Source organism: Crocodylus porosus, unplaced genomic scaffold, assembly GCF_001723895.1.
Source record: "Crocodylus porosus isolate Cpor-Errol unplaced genomic scaffold, CroPor_comp1, whole genome shotgun sequence".
NCBI classification, from domain to species: Eukaryota; Metazoa; Chordata; order Crocodylia; family Crocodylidae; genus Crocodylus; species Crocodylus porosus.
Genome location: NW_017728907.1, coordinates 29,670,918 through 29,687,085, shown reverse-complemented (window position 1 = coordinate 29,687,085; position 16,168 = coordinate 29,670,918). Strand labels below are relative to the sequence as shown.

At 40.0% G+C, this 16,168-nt stretch overlaps 1 protein-coding gene across 1 annotated transcript in view; it reads left to right on the top strand.

The window, feature by feature from the left end:
• Nucleotides 1-16,168, top strand: part of AGL (amylo-alpha-1, 6-glucosidase, 4-alpha-glucanotransferase) — a 66,643-nt gene that overhangs the window by 28,317 nt on the left and 22,158 nt on the right. The window contains exons 7-18 of the mRNA XM_019530595.1: nucleotides 2,953-3,134; nucleotides 3,415-3,526; nucleotides 4,308-4,428; nucleotides 4,646-4,748; nucleotides 4,858-4,955; nucleotides 7,318-7,457; nucleotides 11,002-11,189; nucleotides 12,807-12,930; nucleotides 13,470-13,633; nucleotides 14,234-14,335; nucleotides 14,567-14,722; nucleotides 14,804-15,000. Of these exons, the coding sequence (XP_019386140.1) occupies nucleotides 2,953-3,134; nucleotides 3,415-3,526; nucleotides 4,308-4,428; nucleotides 4,646-4,748; nucleotides 4,858-4,955; nucleotides 7,318-7,457; nucleotides 11,002-11,189; nucleotides 12,807-12,930; nucleotides 13,470-13,633; nucleotides 14,234-14,335; nucleotides 14,567-14,722; nucleotides 14,804-15,000 (1,687 nt within the window). The remainder of the gene's footprint in view (nucleotides 1-2,952; nucleotides 3,135-3,414; nucleotides 3,527-4,307; nucleotides 4,429-4,645; nucleotides 4,749-4,857; nucleotides 4,956-7,317; nucleotides 7,458-11,001; nucleotides 11,190-12,806; nucleotides 12,931-13,469; nucleotides 13,634-14,233; nucleotides 14,336-14,566; nucleotides 14,723-14,803; nucleotides 15,001-16,168) is intronic.

Genomic DNA, 16,168 nt, shown 5'->3' with positions numbered 1-16,168 from the left:
CCCCCGTGGTGAGATTGCCTGTGGGGGACCCCTCCCCCCACCCCAGTCAGCACAATTGGCCTTGCTGACTGGCTGCTGGGGGGGCACCAGCTGCCCATATTCTGACCCGTGAGGATTCCCATGGCCCAGATGTCAGCTCTGCGGGACAGAAGTTGAGCACCTGTTTTAAAGAGTTTAGACTGTGCTGAAAGAGTAGTATATTGAAAGACTAATTCTGTGATCATTTTTGTTTCCCTAACAGGATGACATGAATGGCTGACCTTTAAATCAAAATTATATCAATAATTAGTATTATTGATATTAATAACTTGTTAAGTCATCAAGCAGGAAACTATCATCAAATAATTAGTTTTAATCTTGTTTAATCCTCCATTTTTATTCACCCAATTGTCAAATCATATCTGTGAATCTTGTCCCTAAGACTAGCATTTAACTTACGTTGGGGCTAGCTGGTCATGTTGTATGTCTAGTGTTTCTTCAAACATTGTAATCTTTTCATTGTTGTCAAAGCAGTTCCTTTATCAGAATGATTAAACAGCCTCCTTGCCTGCTCAGAATTAAGCAAAAGGGCAGTAAAATGGCATAATTTATTTCTTGTTAGAAAGGAACTGGATTTTGGGCAGATTTGAATCTGAAGGAGTCTTTCTTAGGCTAGGGGCAGACATTTAAAAAGTCTGAGCCTGAACTGATTAAATCCTTGCAGATAAGTCTAACCTGCAGAGTGAACCAGTTTGCAAGTGAATAGACATTCCCTTCTCATCCCAGAAATGCAGGCATATGCCCATAGTGGCTCAGGCCAGAAGCTTGGGAGTGCTAGAACAGCCCTTCTTCCACAGCTGAGCTGAGCTGAGCTGAGGTGGGGGCATGGCTAAGCCCTGGCAGGCCCAACTTTGGCCTGCAGGTTTTAGAGGGTGGGGGAAGAGGGAGCGTCTGCTGTGGTTGGGGAGGAAGGGAGAGCTCTACCCCCCCCAGTAGCTCCCTGACAGCCGAGAGCAAACCCAGCACACAAGGCTGCCTGGCCCCAGAGGGGAAGACTTCCCCCTCTTCCCTCTCCCCCACCACTATGGGGTTGGGAGGGGGGGCTCTGTTCTGCACGGGAGGGGGTTAATTCCCCTCCAACTACACCTCCTTCTCTCTCTCTCTTCCCCCCCCACCACCACCATGGTGTGCAGAGGGGGGCACTGCGAGGCTGTCTGGCCCCAGAGGGGGACTCTCCCCCCCTGCTTCTCCCCCACCACCCTGGGGCAGGCAGGGGGGCTCTGGTCCATACTGTGGGATACTCTTCCCCCTCCTCCTCCTGCTCCCCCCTCCATTGAGGGGTGGGGGGGGCACGGTGTGAAGCTGCCTGGCCCCAGAGGGGGCTCTGTTCAGTGCTGGGGGGGAGAACTCTTTCCCCTCCTCCTCCTCTGCCTGCCCCCACTGCCACAGGGTGGGGAGGAGGGGCTCTGTGCAGCACTGCCAAGCCCCAACCAGCCAGGGGTGGGGAGCGGCTGTAATGAAGCTGCAGCTGCCGGGGGTGGCTGCACCCCCACAGCTTGGACTGGCCTTGCTCAGCCTCAGCTAAGGCAGCTGCATGGTGGGGCTGGGCTGGGCTGCAGGGGTGGGGCCACCCCCAGCAGGTGCAGCTTAGTGATGGGGACACAAGTGCAGTCAGGCAGCAGTTTACTTTGTCAGCAAGCACAGCCTGATGTGCACGGCCCAGCAGCTGCTTGGCCAGGCCAGTTCAGAGGTGCCGTGGGCCCACAGCCTGGTAGCCACCCACCACGGAGGCTTGCTGATGCCTCACTAACCCGCACAGCACCTCCAAACGCCCGCTTCCCCTGCCCTGAGTGGCGAATTTTGGGGTGGCTGAAGCACCTCCTATAGCCTCTCTCCCAGTGCTGCTACCACCTGCCCTGAGCGCAGCCCAGCCCAGGCCCCACCAGGAAGAGCCCAACACAGCCCCAGCCCACAGTTGCAGCTCACCCTCGTCCTGCACAGATCCAGGGGCACATGCCCCCTGTGCCCTCCCAGGGTGCATGTAGCAGCGGGAGCTGCCTTCCCCTTCCCACGCCCCCCTGGACAAGCCTCGGCTCCATCCCGCACCCTGGCCTGGCTGAGCAGTGCCTGCCCCAGCCACATTCCCTCCTTCACTGCAGGAGATTTGATTTGCCCCCCTTCCCCACATCCCATCCCTTCCCTCTCCCCTTCCACGACAGACTTACCAGCTGGACACTGCTCTTCAGTCTGCTGGGCTGCATATTGGAAATCAGATCAGTATCAGCCAATATGCCTCCTTAAAAATCGGCTATCGGTATCAGCCCCAAAAATATCGGTGCGCCCCTAAACAAAAATTAATTTTTTTTTTAGCTGTACCAGAAGTAAAGTACAACCATCCATAAAAAACAAACCCGATGACATAAAATACTTCTTGATTTAAACAGATTGCACGCTGGCAACTCCTGTATGTCAGACTGACTTATGCACTGTGTACTTTAATGGTGTGGTGTCTTGTTAATGTCTGGCTTCCTCATTGACTGTTGCGACTCCTCATGACTGAAGGACTTGGTTCCAAGGCAGGGGTCAGCAGTGTTTCACAGTGATAGCATGTAATAACCCCGTTTGAGTCTGAGATGTGCCAGCACTAGAATCTGGCTGCCCCTGCCACTTTTACCTGCTGCTGGGCTGTGGTGTGGTGCAGGAAAAACACTCCTCCACTCTTCATCAAAGCCTGAAGTGCCTGGTGCAGACAAAGACCCCTTCTTTCTGCCAAAGCACACTGGCTGCAGCATGGTGTGGGCAGGACCCCACATTCACTCTGCTACTAAAGCCACAGGTCCACAGGCTGGATCAAAAGGCTCTGGGCCATAGGTTGCCAACCTCTGTTTTGAGATGTTTGTATAAAATGGTTAATAATCCATTTGTGTTAATTCTTTTTCCCTCCCCTCTCAACTCACCCTTTTAAAAAATAAGCTGCTAACAGTGAATGGCTAAAGGTTCATCCAGAATGTAGTTATAATCTCATCAATTCTCCACACCTGAAACCAGCCTGGGTCTTGGACAGAGCTCTTTGGCACTTAACATGCAGCGTGGCTGGAGGGAAATGTACAGATAGAGGAGTGCCTCCTTCAATTGAAAATGACCATCATCTGAATGTAAGTAAATTGGAAATATAACTCTCTGCCTTATTAATAACAAGAATAAACGCTACAAGTAGATGAATAAACGTTTATAGTGTGTTAGTGTCCACAGTGTGCTACATGCATTGCAATCCCTGCCCTGATGAGCTTGTTTTCCAATGGCAAACTTACATATTTTTATAAAAGTTTTATGTAAAGATACTGAATCTTTTGTCAACAATTGATACGTATTTGTTGCTTTAAACCTTGATAGCCTTGCACACACCCAACTGAAATTTATTTTTATCTTTTACAGTGTATTCGTAAAATAATTTGGGAGGATCTTTATCCCAGAACAAAACTATGGGAATTTTTCCAAGTGGATGTTAACAAAGCTGTGCAGCAATTTAAGACCCTTCTAACCCAAGGTAAGGAGCATACTTATTACCAAAGAATATAGATTACTTGGGTATATTATTGTTACTTTATCAGCTGCTTGAAAGCAAGATACTATATAATCAAATTATCCAAAAGTGAGAAAAGAATCCTAAAACCAAAATAACCTTTTCCTAATTGGGAATTTCCATTTCACCTTGAGCAAGGATGTATGGTGGATGCTTTGAAGGCAGTGCTTGTTGGTTCACCCAGCTAGGAAGAAATTAGATAGGAGGCAGCAGTTAAGAACTTGAATATGTGTTCCACAATTTAATTTTAATGCTGGAGTATGTAAAGGTTTTAAAGAGAGAATTCTTCTGGAATACTTTTTCTTTGTGAGACTGAAAATGTCTTAAAATATTGCATGAGAGAAGGCACTAGTAGTTACTAGACACACTGAACATAAGCCAGGTAAAATATAAAGTTTAGGTGTCTAGATTTAATTGTTTTACTATGGTATTTTGGTTTTGCATGGGTTTCTGTATCTGAGTATATCTACATAACACACACTATCAGTTCAGCCTTTTTAAAACTTTTAAGCTGTACACATGAAAGATAGAAAAATATTTTTCTATAAGAACTGTGGGGGAGAAGTACAGACCCAACTGAAGCCCCTGGGAGTTTTACACCAACTTCAGTGGACGCACCCAACACATGTCTTTTAGTTTCTTGGTTAAACTAGAACAGCAAGTGTTTTCTTACTTAAGCGTTATGCTTTGTATTTTAAAATTCCACTTCACAGCATTTTCCATTGTTTTAAAATTTTGTCCTCAGGTACAAAGAACACCAAATCTGATCCAAATAAACACCTTAAAATAATTCAGGATCCCAAATATAGGCGACTTGGCTGTACTGTTGATATGGATACAGCATTGGCAACATTCATACCACATAGGTACAGTATTATTGGGTTTGTACAAGGGAAGTTTAATCTGTGAAAACTAGTAAGGTAAAAAGCTCCAGATAGAGAGGAAGAAATAACATTTTTATACATTAATATTTTTTTGTTAAATGCGTTTTGTTACTGGAAATACTTTATGAGTAAAAGCTTATGCGATATATAGAGCTGGCTAATCATAATGACTTTCTGTTACTTTTTTTGTTCTCTTCAGCAATGGTCCAGCTGCAATAGAAGAGTGCTGTAACTGGTTCCGCAAGAGAATTGAAGAATTAAATGCTGAGCAGTTTCGACAAGTTAACCATCATCAAGAGCAGGTTTTATTAATACTGAATTTTAATTTGAATTTATTATTTTAATTATAAATTGATAAATATTTATTAGTATGATTATTATTGGAGTAACATTTAATTTAATTACTTTCAGGCTGTCAATTGTCTTGTGGAGAATGTGGTTTATGAACGATTGGCTGGCCATGGTCCTAAACTGGGTCCTGTTACTAGAAAATACCCTTTAGTTACCAGGTATTATATCTTTGTCTCTTTTCTCAAAAAGTCATTTAAAAGAATTTTACTGTATTGAACTGCACCAAGTTCTGGGATTTGAGGGCACTTACATTATAGGCCTGACTTTGGCCCCACTTAGGACCAGCTCCTACAAAACCTGCAATAGGACTTCCAAGCATCTTACCACATTGGGCAATTATACAGATACCATTTAGATGAAAATCCCTAATGGCCAGTGAACTAACAAACTCTATAAAGGAACAAGAATTGGGCCTTGGGTTTACCAACTGAACAATCCAGAACAATTTCTTTCTTTAGTATAGGAAATATGACTTTGGACTTCTGCTTTACGTAAGCAAGGGTCAGTGTTTCTTGAGGAACCTTTCTTGCAAGTTGCACTTGTCCTTATAGAGGAAAAAAGGGTCTGGAGGAAAATTTAAGCAAATCTGAACTTCTTATATAAGAATGCATATATTTGATATAATGGTATAGAATTCTATGTGTAAACAGTTTTATGTATCTTTGGTTTTAAGAAACAGATTGACTGTTTGCTTATGTAATTTTAAAACTACCTTTTTTAAACTAAAATTTTGCAGGCCACGTATTTAGATTTTGATGTACAGAGTAAACTTTTTGGCTCCTTTCAATAAAAAAAAAAAAATAGTCACCTGAACTTACTGAACACTAGCAGTGTGACTTTTAGCAACAACTGAAGCTATAAGAATGTGGAATATAACTGTAGCAAAAAGAAACAAGTATAATGTCCCTAGAGAAGATGGTGTTTAATCTCAGGGTGCCATTGAAATACCAAGGATGATCCTTAGTGCTCATATACAGTGAAACTTGCTCATCTGGTGGGGCTAAGGAGACTTGTACCATGCCACTTACGCCCCATAATTTTAGCTTTATAATGCTGTAGGGATTCAAGACAAAGCAACTGTAACGGGGTGGGGGGAATCTCATCTCCTTGCGCTTTTTAGGGTATCTTTACCACTAGTGTGCATTCATTACACTGTTTGCACTTAGGCAACCCAAAACTTCTATTTAGAGAGCATAATCTGTAAATTTCAGTGCAAATCTTAATTGTTCACATGCCTAAACTCACTTGCAGGAGTATATCCAGAATTGAGATCTTAACCTTCAAGATAACCACTGCTGCTCTCCTTCTTACCCCAAGATATGAAGCTGTGTTACAAAACAATAGACTTTTGTTTATATTTTACTGCAAACAAGTTTTTGCGAACTGTAAAAATTAAGGGTTCCCTGATAAAGGTTTTTTTGGTTGATACTGACGGGCAATTATTAACTGGCCATATCAGCCAATACTGATCTGATAGCTGATATGCAGCCTGGCAGCTTGGAGAGCAGTGTCTGGATGGTAAGTCTGTGGGGGGTAAGGAGCTTGGGGGTGGGAAGGGGCGTGGGGTTGTTGAATGCGGCTCTCATGGTGAAGGAGGGAATGGGGCTGGGGCCAGTGCCTAGCCAGGGTGGGGCATGGGACAGAGACACAGGTGACCTGTCCAGGGGGTGTGGAGGGAGGGTAGTTCCTCGTTGCTGCATGCACCCTTGGGGGAGGCACAGGGGACACGTGACTCCCGGATTTCTGCTTGGGGCGAGGGCAGGTAGGCTGCTGCTGGCTCAGGGCCAGGTGCTATGCCGGCCTCTTCCCTGTGAGGGGGCTGGGCTGGGGCTGCACATGGGGCAGGGACAGGATGGGCAGCAGCAGTGCTGGGAGGAGGACTATGGGATAGGCTACAGCCACCCCAAAATTTGCTTTAGCCCCCCTGCTGGAAAGAGGCCGGTGCAGCCCCTGACCCTGAGCCTGCAGTGGGCGGTCTGCCCCTGCACCAGTCTGGGGGTCACATGTCCCCCATGCCTCCCCCCGTTGGTGTATGTAGCAGCGAGGAGCCACCCCCAAAATAAGCTGCCCGCAGCTCCGTCCCATGCCCTGCCCTGCCCTGGCTGGGCAGTGCCTACCTGTGCCCCTACCCCACCTCCATTCCCTCCTTCATCGTGGGGGCGTTGATTGGCCTTCCCCCACACCTCTTCTCCCCACGGATTTACTAGCCAGACGCTGCTCTCCACACTGTCTAGCTACATTCCTGGCCACGTGCATACTGCGGCTGTGCACATGCACACAGCATTTATTAGTGATATTATTGGCTATACCGACCAAAAAAAGCAGATTGCCAATAATGTCAATTTTCCTTTCATCAGTGCCCATCTGATATGGACTGATATCGGTGCATCTATAGTAAAAATAGTTTTATCACAACTTCTTTGTAGATAAGACATCTCTGGCAACTCTTTTTAAGAGTAAAATGAATTTTTGTTAGTTTTTTGGGTTTGGGTTTTTTTTAACTATCTGTGCATTCCGTAGATATTTTACTTATCCATTTGAAGATCAAACTCTGGAAGAGGAAGAATTGCTGATGCATCAATCTGATAAAGCTTGTCATTTCATGGCCCATAATGGATGGGTAATGGGAGATGATCCTTTGAGGAATTTTGCTGAACCAGGTTTGAAACAAATTTTCAGTCCTTTTAGAAATCTTTAAGTATTCTAGCCTAAGCAAAAAAAGAGGGTTTTTTTTTTCCCCTCTGGATCTATTTGTACAGTTACAAAGAGGTGAATTATAAACTTTGCAGTTAAATCACTATGCAGAATTTCTGTTCCAATTCAGCATGCTAAGGAATGACCATAAAAATATTTTACAATTGAGTTGCAGGGCCAGATCCTACTCCACCTATTAGGAGCCTAAAAATCCATGCATCCACTTTATAACATGCTGTCATCTTAGTTTAAGTCTTAGTCAAAAAGGCAGTGAAGAAAGGACAACTCACCCCCTTTGATTTATTAATAGCTGTTTTCAGGGATTCCATCAGGGTAGAAAAGTATTTGCACTCAGGTGCCTAGATCTGCTTGGGGGCCTAGCCACCTAAGTAGGGTCTGGTTTACAGTCTTTCAGCTTAAATGATTTTACAGTATATTTGAGTAGTGTTAATTATTACATCTGCATGTTTTATAACAAGCTCTGGTAGTGTCTGCTATAAGGTAGAAAAAAGTTTGTATTATGAGTAGGTAGAAGCTACTTTACAGTATATTATTAATTTCTAAACCTAATTGATTTCTAATTAATTTGTTAAAATTAAAATCTCTACGCTTAATTTGGAGGGTTGGCTGTAGTTCAATTTTAAAACCAGTCTCTGGGTATCTGAGTTAGGGCTACCTGGAAATGCTTTCCCAAGATTTTTTTTTTTAATCATTTAATTCTGAGCATCTTTTTTTGTGTTTTTTACTTGCATGTATGTATACATAACCCCAAAATAGCCAAACTTTGAGGAACAGAGCATGGATTTTTGTCCTCCGGTTTTGTCCATCTATCACCTAAATTTAAGTTCATCACTAGCTTTTATGTGGCAAAAATTCAGAGCATTGGAAAGCCTTTTTTCATACTGTAATAAGCCTCGATTCCAATTCAGGAACCAAATTGTATCTTTCTCTGCAGAGCCTGGTGTCTTGCCTTGGATTCTCTAACTCCCTACCCCCACTAGCTTATGGTGCTGTATTGGAATATGAAGAGACACCTGTGTGCTCATATATGGAAGGTTTGCTAATGCCTGAACTGAGAATATTGATGTCAGTACTAAAGAAAGAAGGGGGAAAGCTCTTCAGATCTGACTGACAATATTACTGCAGCTGTTTGCTTTTAAAAGGCGACTCATAAATTTTTGACTGTCAGGTCTGTCAGTGAATGCTTTCAGTATCTGGCTTCTAAAGCTTGTCTATATACAGGGACACCAGGAAGTTAACTGGAATTCACAAGAGACTTGTCTACAAAAGGAAGTTATTGTAAAGTGAGCTAGGGTATGAATTTACTGAACATTAATCTACCCCGTACTAAGTTCCATATTTAACATGAAGTAAGTTTACTCCATTTCAGTGTTTTATTGCTGTTGTCTGCATATCTTCTTCAAAAACTAAAAAAGCCAACAAAGAATGCATGTTGGCCCACCATACGATAAATGCTTTCTTTCTTTTTATGTCCTTCGGTTGGCCATCCTTTCCTTGGGATAAATACACAACATGTTTTCTTCCACTTTGGGTCATTGATTTTGAGCTCGAACATACTCAGCTTCACATTCCTGAGACTTTCACTTTATAGATAGAATCCCAGTCCCACTTCAAACTTAGTGGCATTTGAATTCCACTTAATGCATCTGCAGATACTTAGTGCTATACAAAGTTAGACTATTGCTGTGCCTTAAAGGGCCACTAAACTTGCTTGCACGCTTTAATTGATTAGGTATACTATGGTAATACCCAAGCAACAGGTGTGGTGAAGGTTGTCAGTGTTTTATTGGTATCCAGAAAAGGGATATATGGGTCAGTGATTCACAGTGTATGAAGACACAAAAGTTCCAGTGGGGAGAGGGTTTCAGGGTTAAGACAAAGGACATGGACACTAAGTAGCTGAATGATAACAGATACAGACTTCTATACCAGATGATATAGGAGTAGTTTCTTGAGGATATGTAGAAAGTCTTCTGTAAATAGAGCTTTATTTTAAAATAACTGTGCCAGAATAACTCCATGTGCAGAGACTGTATTTTGCAATAGTTATTCAATTTTGAAATTACACTATAACTTTAACATGCAGTCAAGCTCACTACTTTTATGACCTGGCTTATTTTTTTTCTTCAATAAATAAGTAGAACAGTCAGAAAAAAATAACAGTAGGTCTTTGTTTAAGTGAAAGTAAGCTAACCTTTAAAACTTGTCAGTGCCAAGACTTTGTGCACAAAGAAGAAAGTTTGTTCCATGTGAGGCACGTATTTAGGCAGTTGTCTAACTGTGGCAATATGTCAGAGGTTGCAGATCAAAATAGCTTTTGCAGCTATGTTCAAATGTCTGCTGGTTCATCATTTTCAATAGCCATATTTTTTTCTTTCATCTAACTCTGATCTGACAATACTTTTAATTAAAACATTCAGGTTCCTCCTTAAAATATTTGTAGAAAATGCATGTTTTGTGAATATAACATAATTTACAGATAAATTGTTGCACTAATCACATCTATAAGAGGCATAAATGAAACTGAATACAATTAAAGGTTACATTTCAAAACATTTAAATAATGTAGGACCTTAAATCAGAATAGAACTTGTGATGTAGCAGATTAGGTATTTTGAAAATTTTGTTAAGCAAGATGAATAGAAAATGCTGCTAAAAATAGGTTAAGTCTAAAAATTGTGACTGCTTACTTATAGGTCTACATTGTCAGCTGCAAATATCAGATATTGGTTTGTACCACTAAAAGTATGTAAGAGATGACTCCTGGAGTCTAAACTGTTATTCCATTTCATATACTGTTACATTTATTTGAAACTTAAAATAGAAGTTTCTTAAATCATAGAAAAATAGGATTAGGAAAGACCTCAGGAAGTCACTTAATCCAACTCCTTGTTCAAGGCGGGATCATCCTACCTAATGCATCCTAGACAAGTGTGGTCTAATTTGCTTTTAAACTTCCAGCAGTAGAAATTCCACAACTTGTTTAGGTAATCTGTTCTAGTGCTTAGACACTTTCATAGTGAGAAAGTTCTGCTTATTATCAAACCCAAAGTTCCCCTGCTCCAATTTAAGACTATAATGTCTTGTTCCCTGCAGCCAAAGAGAAAAGACTATCTTCTTTATAACCACCCTTCAGGAGTTGAAGAGTGTTATCAAATCCCCTTCACTCTTTTCCAGACAAAATAATCTAAGTTCTTTCAACCTTTCTTTTGTAAATCATGTTTCCTAGTTTCTTCCAATTTATGAAGTTATACCACTAGTGTAGGTCTTAAGTGCATCATTGGTATAAGTAAACTGATACAATAATCTGTAATTTAGTATACAGTTTGTAATTTTGGAATTTAATATGAAGTTAATTAGGAGTTTTGATTTACAGTTTTTAAAATTTATAAATAATACTTTCTTTATATTTTATTTCTTTAATCATAATCAAAATACACTTTCTGTCTCTGGCATGTTGTAGTGAGATCATTTTTCTTTCCTCTTTAGGCTCAAATGTTTACTTAAGAAGAGAGCTTATCTGCTGGGGAGATAGTGTCAAACTTCGTTATGGGAAGAAGCCAGAAGACTGCCCTTACCTCTGGGCACACATGAAAAAATACACTGAAATCACTGCCAAATATTTCCATGGTATACGCCTTGACAATTGCCACTCAACACCTATTCATGTGGCAGAGGTACGCGAAACTCAGCAGCTTCATAAATAGCTTGTTTAACAGGTTAAAAGTGCTACTATTTCTCATTCACTGAAAGTGGATAACTTATGCATTCCTACTTTTATTTGTAGGCTCTGATGTACTGAATCAGAAGCCTGTGATGTAAGACTTGGTCTTTGTAACCCTGTCTTGGAACCTAACAAGTAACACTTGTTAGGTTACAGATGTTAGGTGTACTATGAAATTCTTTCTTTAAATGTTAAATCCTTTTTTCTACTGCCTGCAGAAGAAAAAATTACATCCCTTACCTTAGACAAAAGCTCAAGTTTGTTTGGTTTTTTTAAAGATATTTAAAGGTAACTTTCCAGTGTAAATTGGGTATCTAAGCCTCTCTTGAACTCTATCCCCAATGCAGTCTTAAACAGTTCACTGAAATTTTTGGTATCCTTAGGGAATTATAGAAATGTTTGCCTCTAATTTGTTTAATTTTACATGCATGTTTTAAAGTTGTTTTATACTTAACCAAATTAGGTCTGTGTTTCATTAAGTTGGTGCTGGTGTTATGTGACATTTTAAATCTCAGTTTTGTTTACTGAATTAAACTGAATTCATGTAAAGTTCCCTTTAGTTGAGATAGATGAGTGTCCACACCAAGGTGTTGCATCAATGTAAATATTTTGGTGTAGAAAACAATGTAATTCAATCAGAGCAATTCTAGGTGGTCACTATGTCTTGAAAATATGGCATCTTATTTTCCCTGTGTTAGTTTCTTGTAGAAAATGAATGAAATAGGGACCTTTCTCAGCCCTTTTCTCATGGTCTGTAGATGTCTGAATCTCAGGGAGATTTCTTTCCCTCTATATGCTTATGTATTTGAGTTAAATAGGTATTTATAAACAAACTATAAACAAAGTTTTAAGTAATATGACTAAAATACTCTGAGAATTTGTAAGTTACTGAGCAAGGCTTCAAACCTTGTAAATGTAATTTGTGATTGACTTCAGTTTACTTTTGCTTTGTTTAAGAACTCAGTTGACTTTTGATCATCATTCTTATTAATTATTGTATATATGGAAGTTGCAAGAGGTTTTTAATGAAGATAATTAAAAATGTTATTATGATCTATAGGACATGCTAGCAACAGCCAGGTCAGTCAGACCTAATCTTTATGTGATAGCTGAACTCTTCACGGGCAGTGAGTACATTGACAATGTCTTTGTCAACCGCCTGGGAATTACCAGTCTGATTAGAGGTACAATGAATGACTAAAAGCCATGTAGGATTGCTATGTATGAATCAAAGTTTTTTAATGTGAAACTAACATTGGCTTGTTTTTGTTATTTTTTTTTTTGTTCTCCTTGTATCTTTCTATGTTCTTTGCATATTCAAATATATTTCTTTCAATATTTTTAACTGTTTTTGGATTGCATCTTAATGTCCAATGTGGCTCTTTTTTGTATGTGCGCCTGTTTTTAACTTCTATATTACTAAATTTATTTGATTCCTTAATTTTGACTCTCCATTCTTTGCTGCATGGCATTGCCCTATTATCCAATTCCTGCCTAGCCTTGAATCCTTTCTTTCTTTTTATGTTTGCCATTTCTCTTTCTTTGGCTTCCTTGGCTGTGCTTTTTGCAGTATATGCTGGACACGGCTAGAAAATTGCGAGCTGATTTCTATGTAGTGGCTGAGCTGTTCACAGGAAGTGAGGAATTGGACAATATCTTTGTGAATACACTGGGCATTAATTCCTTAATAAGAGGTAGGCTCACTATGTGTGTGGTTCCTGCCCTAATTGCCACAGACTGTACATGTGTTGTGCCGCACATGAAAAAATAACTTGATGGATATGCACAGGATTCCATTTCATACCGTAATTAACAAATGCTTAGTGATGCATTTAGGAATATTACTTGGTTGACACTTGCTAGTATGAATATAGTATTAATTGTACATGGAGAAACGGAAAAAAATCCTGGCAAAATTATTCCATGAAAATGCAGCATCTTATCTTGAGGATTGATTAACCGGTTTTATTTGTTGCATGGGTCCCCTGAAGCCATTTGGAATCCCCTTTCAGAGATTTTATTTTTATTGCTTTTTCTTTTCCCTTTTTAACACATCATTATAAACTGCGTAACGAATGCCCTGAAGTATAAGTATGGTGGGCATACTACTTATAAGCAAAATGTAATACCTTATACCTTATTGTGCCAGAATACCAAATGTAGACACTTTTTTCAAGTCTTCATACAAGATATCCTTTATGATAGCAATTCTTATGCAAGTTTTGTTCTCTAGAGGCAATGAGTGCATATAACAGTCACGAAGAAGGGAGATTAGTTTACCGCTTTGGAGGAGAACCAGTTGGGTCTTTTGTTCAGCCACGTTTGAGACCTTTAATGCCAGCTATTGCACATGCACTATTTATGGATATTACACATGATAATGAATGTCCAATTCAGGTGAGCACTTAACATATTATCTAATGTCTCTTGTTCTGTTATTTTGAACATTGCAATGCTTCCATGTTCGCCTCTTTTTCCGAGATGCTGGATCCTAGAATGGTGTGGGTAATAAATACAAGGAGGATGAAATGAAACTGGTAGGGAGTGGGATGGGAGCTTTGCTCTATTTTTAAGTTTGTAGCACTAATTTTAATGACTACCAGTGGTGTTGCTTAAAAATGCAGCGCTCCGAGTGGTGTGGTGGAGGGAGAAGCAAGCACTTACCTCAAGTAGTGGCTGAGGTGGTAGTGCAAGCTGCTGGTGCCTCAGGGCAAGCTCCCAAACATGGGGAGAGTACCTGTGGCAGCACAGGCTGCCTGGGAGCCACTATTCTGCCACTCTCTTTGAATAGGAGCTTTGGGTTGGTGCCCCTCTTCCCCCTGCCCACCTTCCTCTGCCACTCAAGTTATGCTACTGGTTATTACACTGCAGTAAGAGTTATCACACAAGCAAACAGTGAGTTCTTCTGTAAAACTGAGATTTCCTCCCAAACACACAAATGCAGCATGGTGAAAAAGTTTCATTTGCTTCTCTTTATTATTTTATTCTTGATGCTAGCATCGATCTGCATATGATGCTCTTCCCAGCTCAATGATTGTTTCTATGGCGAGCTGCGCTACAGGAAGCACCAGGGGTTATGATGAGCTAGTACCACATCAGGTCTGTATTACTTTTACTTTGCTTCTAAAAGTTTCACTACCAACATATATTGAAAGAAATGCATATTTTCCATTTTGATAATCTTATTTGCTAGTAACCTTGACTATTTTAGTTTATCTCAGAAAACTGAATTGTAGTCCTGGCTAAAGCAATCTGTACTTAAATTCTTGGAAGCAGTAGCTGTTTCATTTAGAATGGTCTGTATTTGACTAAACATGATCTTATTTGTAGATTTCTGTAGTCACTGAAGAAAGATTTTATGCTAAATGGAATCCATCAGCAACACCTTTGACTCCTGGTGAAGTTAATTTCCAAACAGGAATTATAGGAGGAAGACTGGCTATGAACAGGCTGCACCAGGAACTGGCAATTAAAGGCTTTATTCAGGTAAGAAACTAAAGTAATATTTTGTTTCCCTCAAATTACTTTTCAGAGTAAGAACATCTGTCAATTTTATGCATTTTATAGGTGTATGTGGATCAAGTTGATGAAGATATAGTTGCAGTAACTAGGCACTGTCCTAACACACACCAGTCTGTAGTGGCTGTTTCTCGCACTGCTTTCAAGGATCCCAAAACATCCTTCTACAGCAAAGAAGTGCCTGAAATGTGCATCCCAGGTAATCAGACCTGCTCTGAAAAATTGACAAGATTGAAAAAATTCAAGTCACTCTAATGCTGTGCTTTAAACCTTTCATGCTGATTCCAGTTACTGAAGGGCTGTGTATAATCAGAATGTAACACTACATCCAGTTACATCCATAACAAGCTGTTATGGAGACATTAACAATTTGAAACCTCTTCTTTACTTTAAAAGAATATATGTTCATGTTCAGTACCTGCACCAGATTCTGCAAGGAAATTTTATGGTTTTCTTCTTTCTGTGACACTTTCATGTAAGCAAGAGAAGTTAACTAACTCTGGAGGAAGAACAAGGAAAAAAGTAATAAGTATAGGAGTGGAGGGGGGCAGAGAGAGAGAGAGTGTGTGTGTAAGTTACAGAATTGTTAAAAAGCCTCATCAAAATGCACAAGATCTGTATACTTGCTATGCATATACATTATTTATAAGGCTTGCAATATAGATAATTAATTGAACAATGTATTTAAGTTGAATTCAAGTGAATGTTTAATATGACCTGGCCATAACCTTTCTGAAAAAGCTGTTAGTTTTTCTCATATTGATCTTTGCATGGACCAGATCCTGCAAACACTTTTGTGCACTTGTTTGATCTTTATAACAGTAGTCTTATCAAATTCAATGGAGCTGATAACATACTTATGATTAAGCATATGTATGGGGTTTCAAAACTAAATGGAGCCATATTTGAATGGAAAGCGAAAGTAAAGGTTTTTTGAACGTCATAGGAGATGCTTTGCATTTTTTAAAAATGTTGTATACTGTTTTAAAATAAAAGGTCTGTGGTTGCTGTTGGGGAAATATTGCAGAAGGCTGCCTAATAAGGAACCCTCAAATATATGGTATGTCTCTTAGCAAGTCACTCATTAACTTCAGTGATGCACAATCAGACTGTTAGTAATTTATGACTCGGTGTAATTTAGCATGAATTAGCAAAAAACTAGTTTAGCTTATACTGTGATCTGTAAATGTACAGTGAGCAAGTTTAGTCAGATAACTAAGATGAGTCACTATCCAAAACAATAAAATATTATTTTACTTGATAATGATCTGTCTTATCTTTATATTTTGTTAGATGTATTTGCTGGTTTAATTTATACAGATCTAGACCTGCATTTCTATATTTCAGGTCTCTACATGCTTATAAGTTCTTGCCTGAAACAAATTTTAAACTTTTTCTTAAAACTGAAGGAAA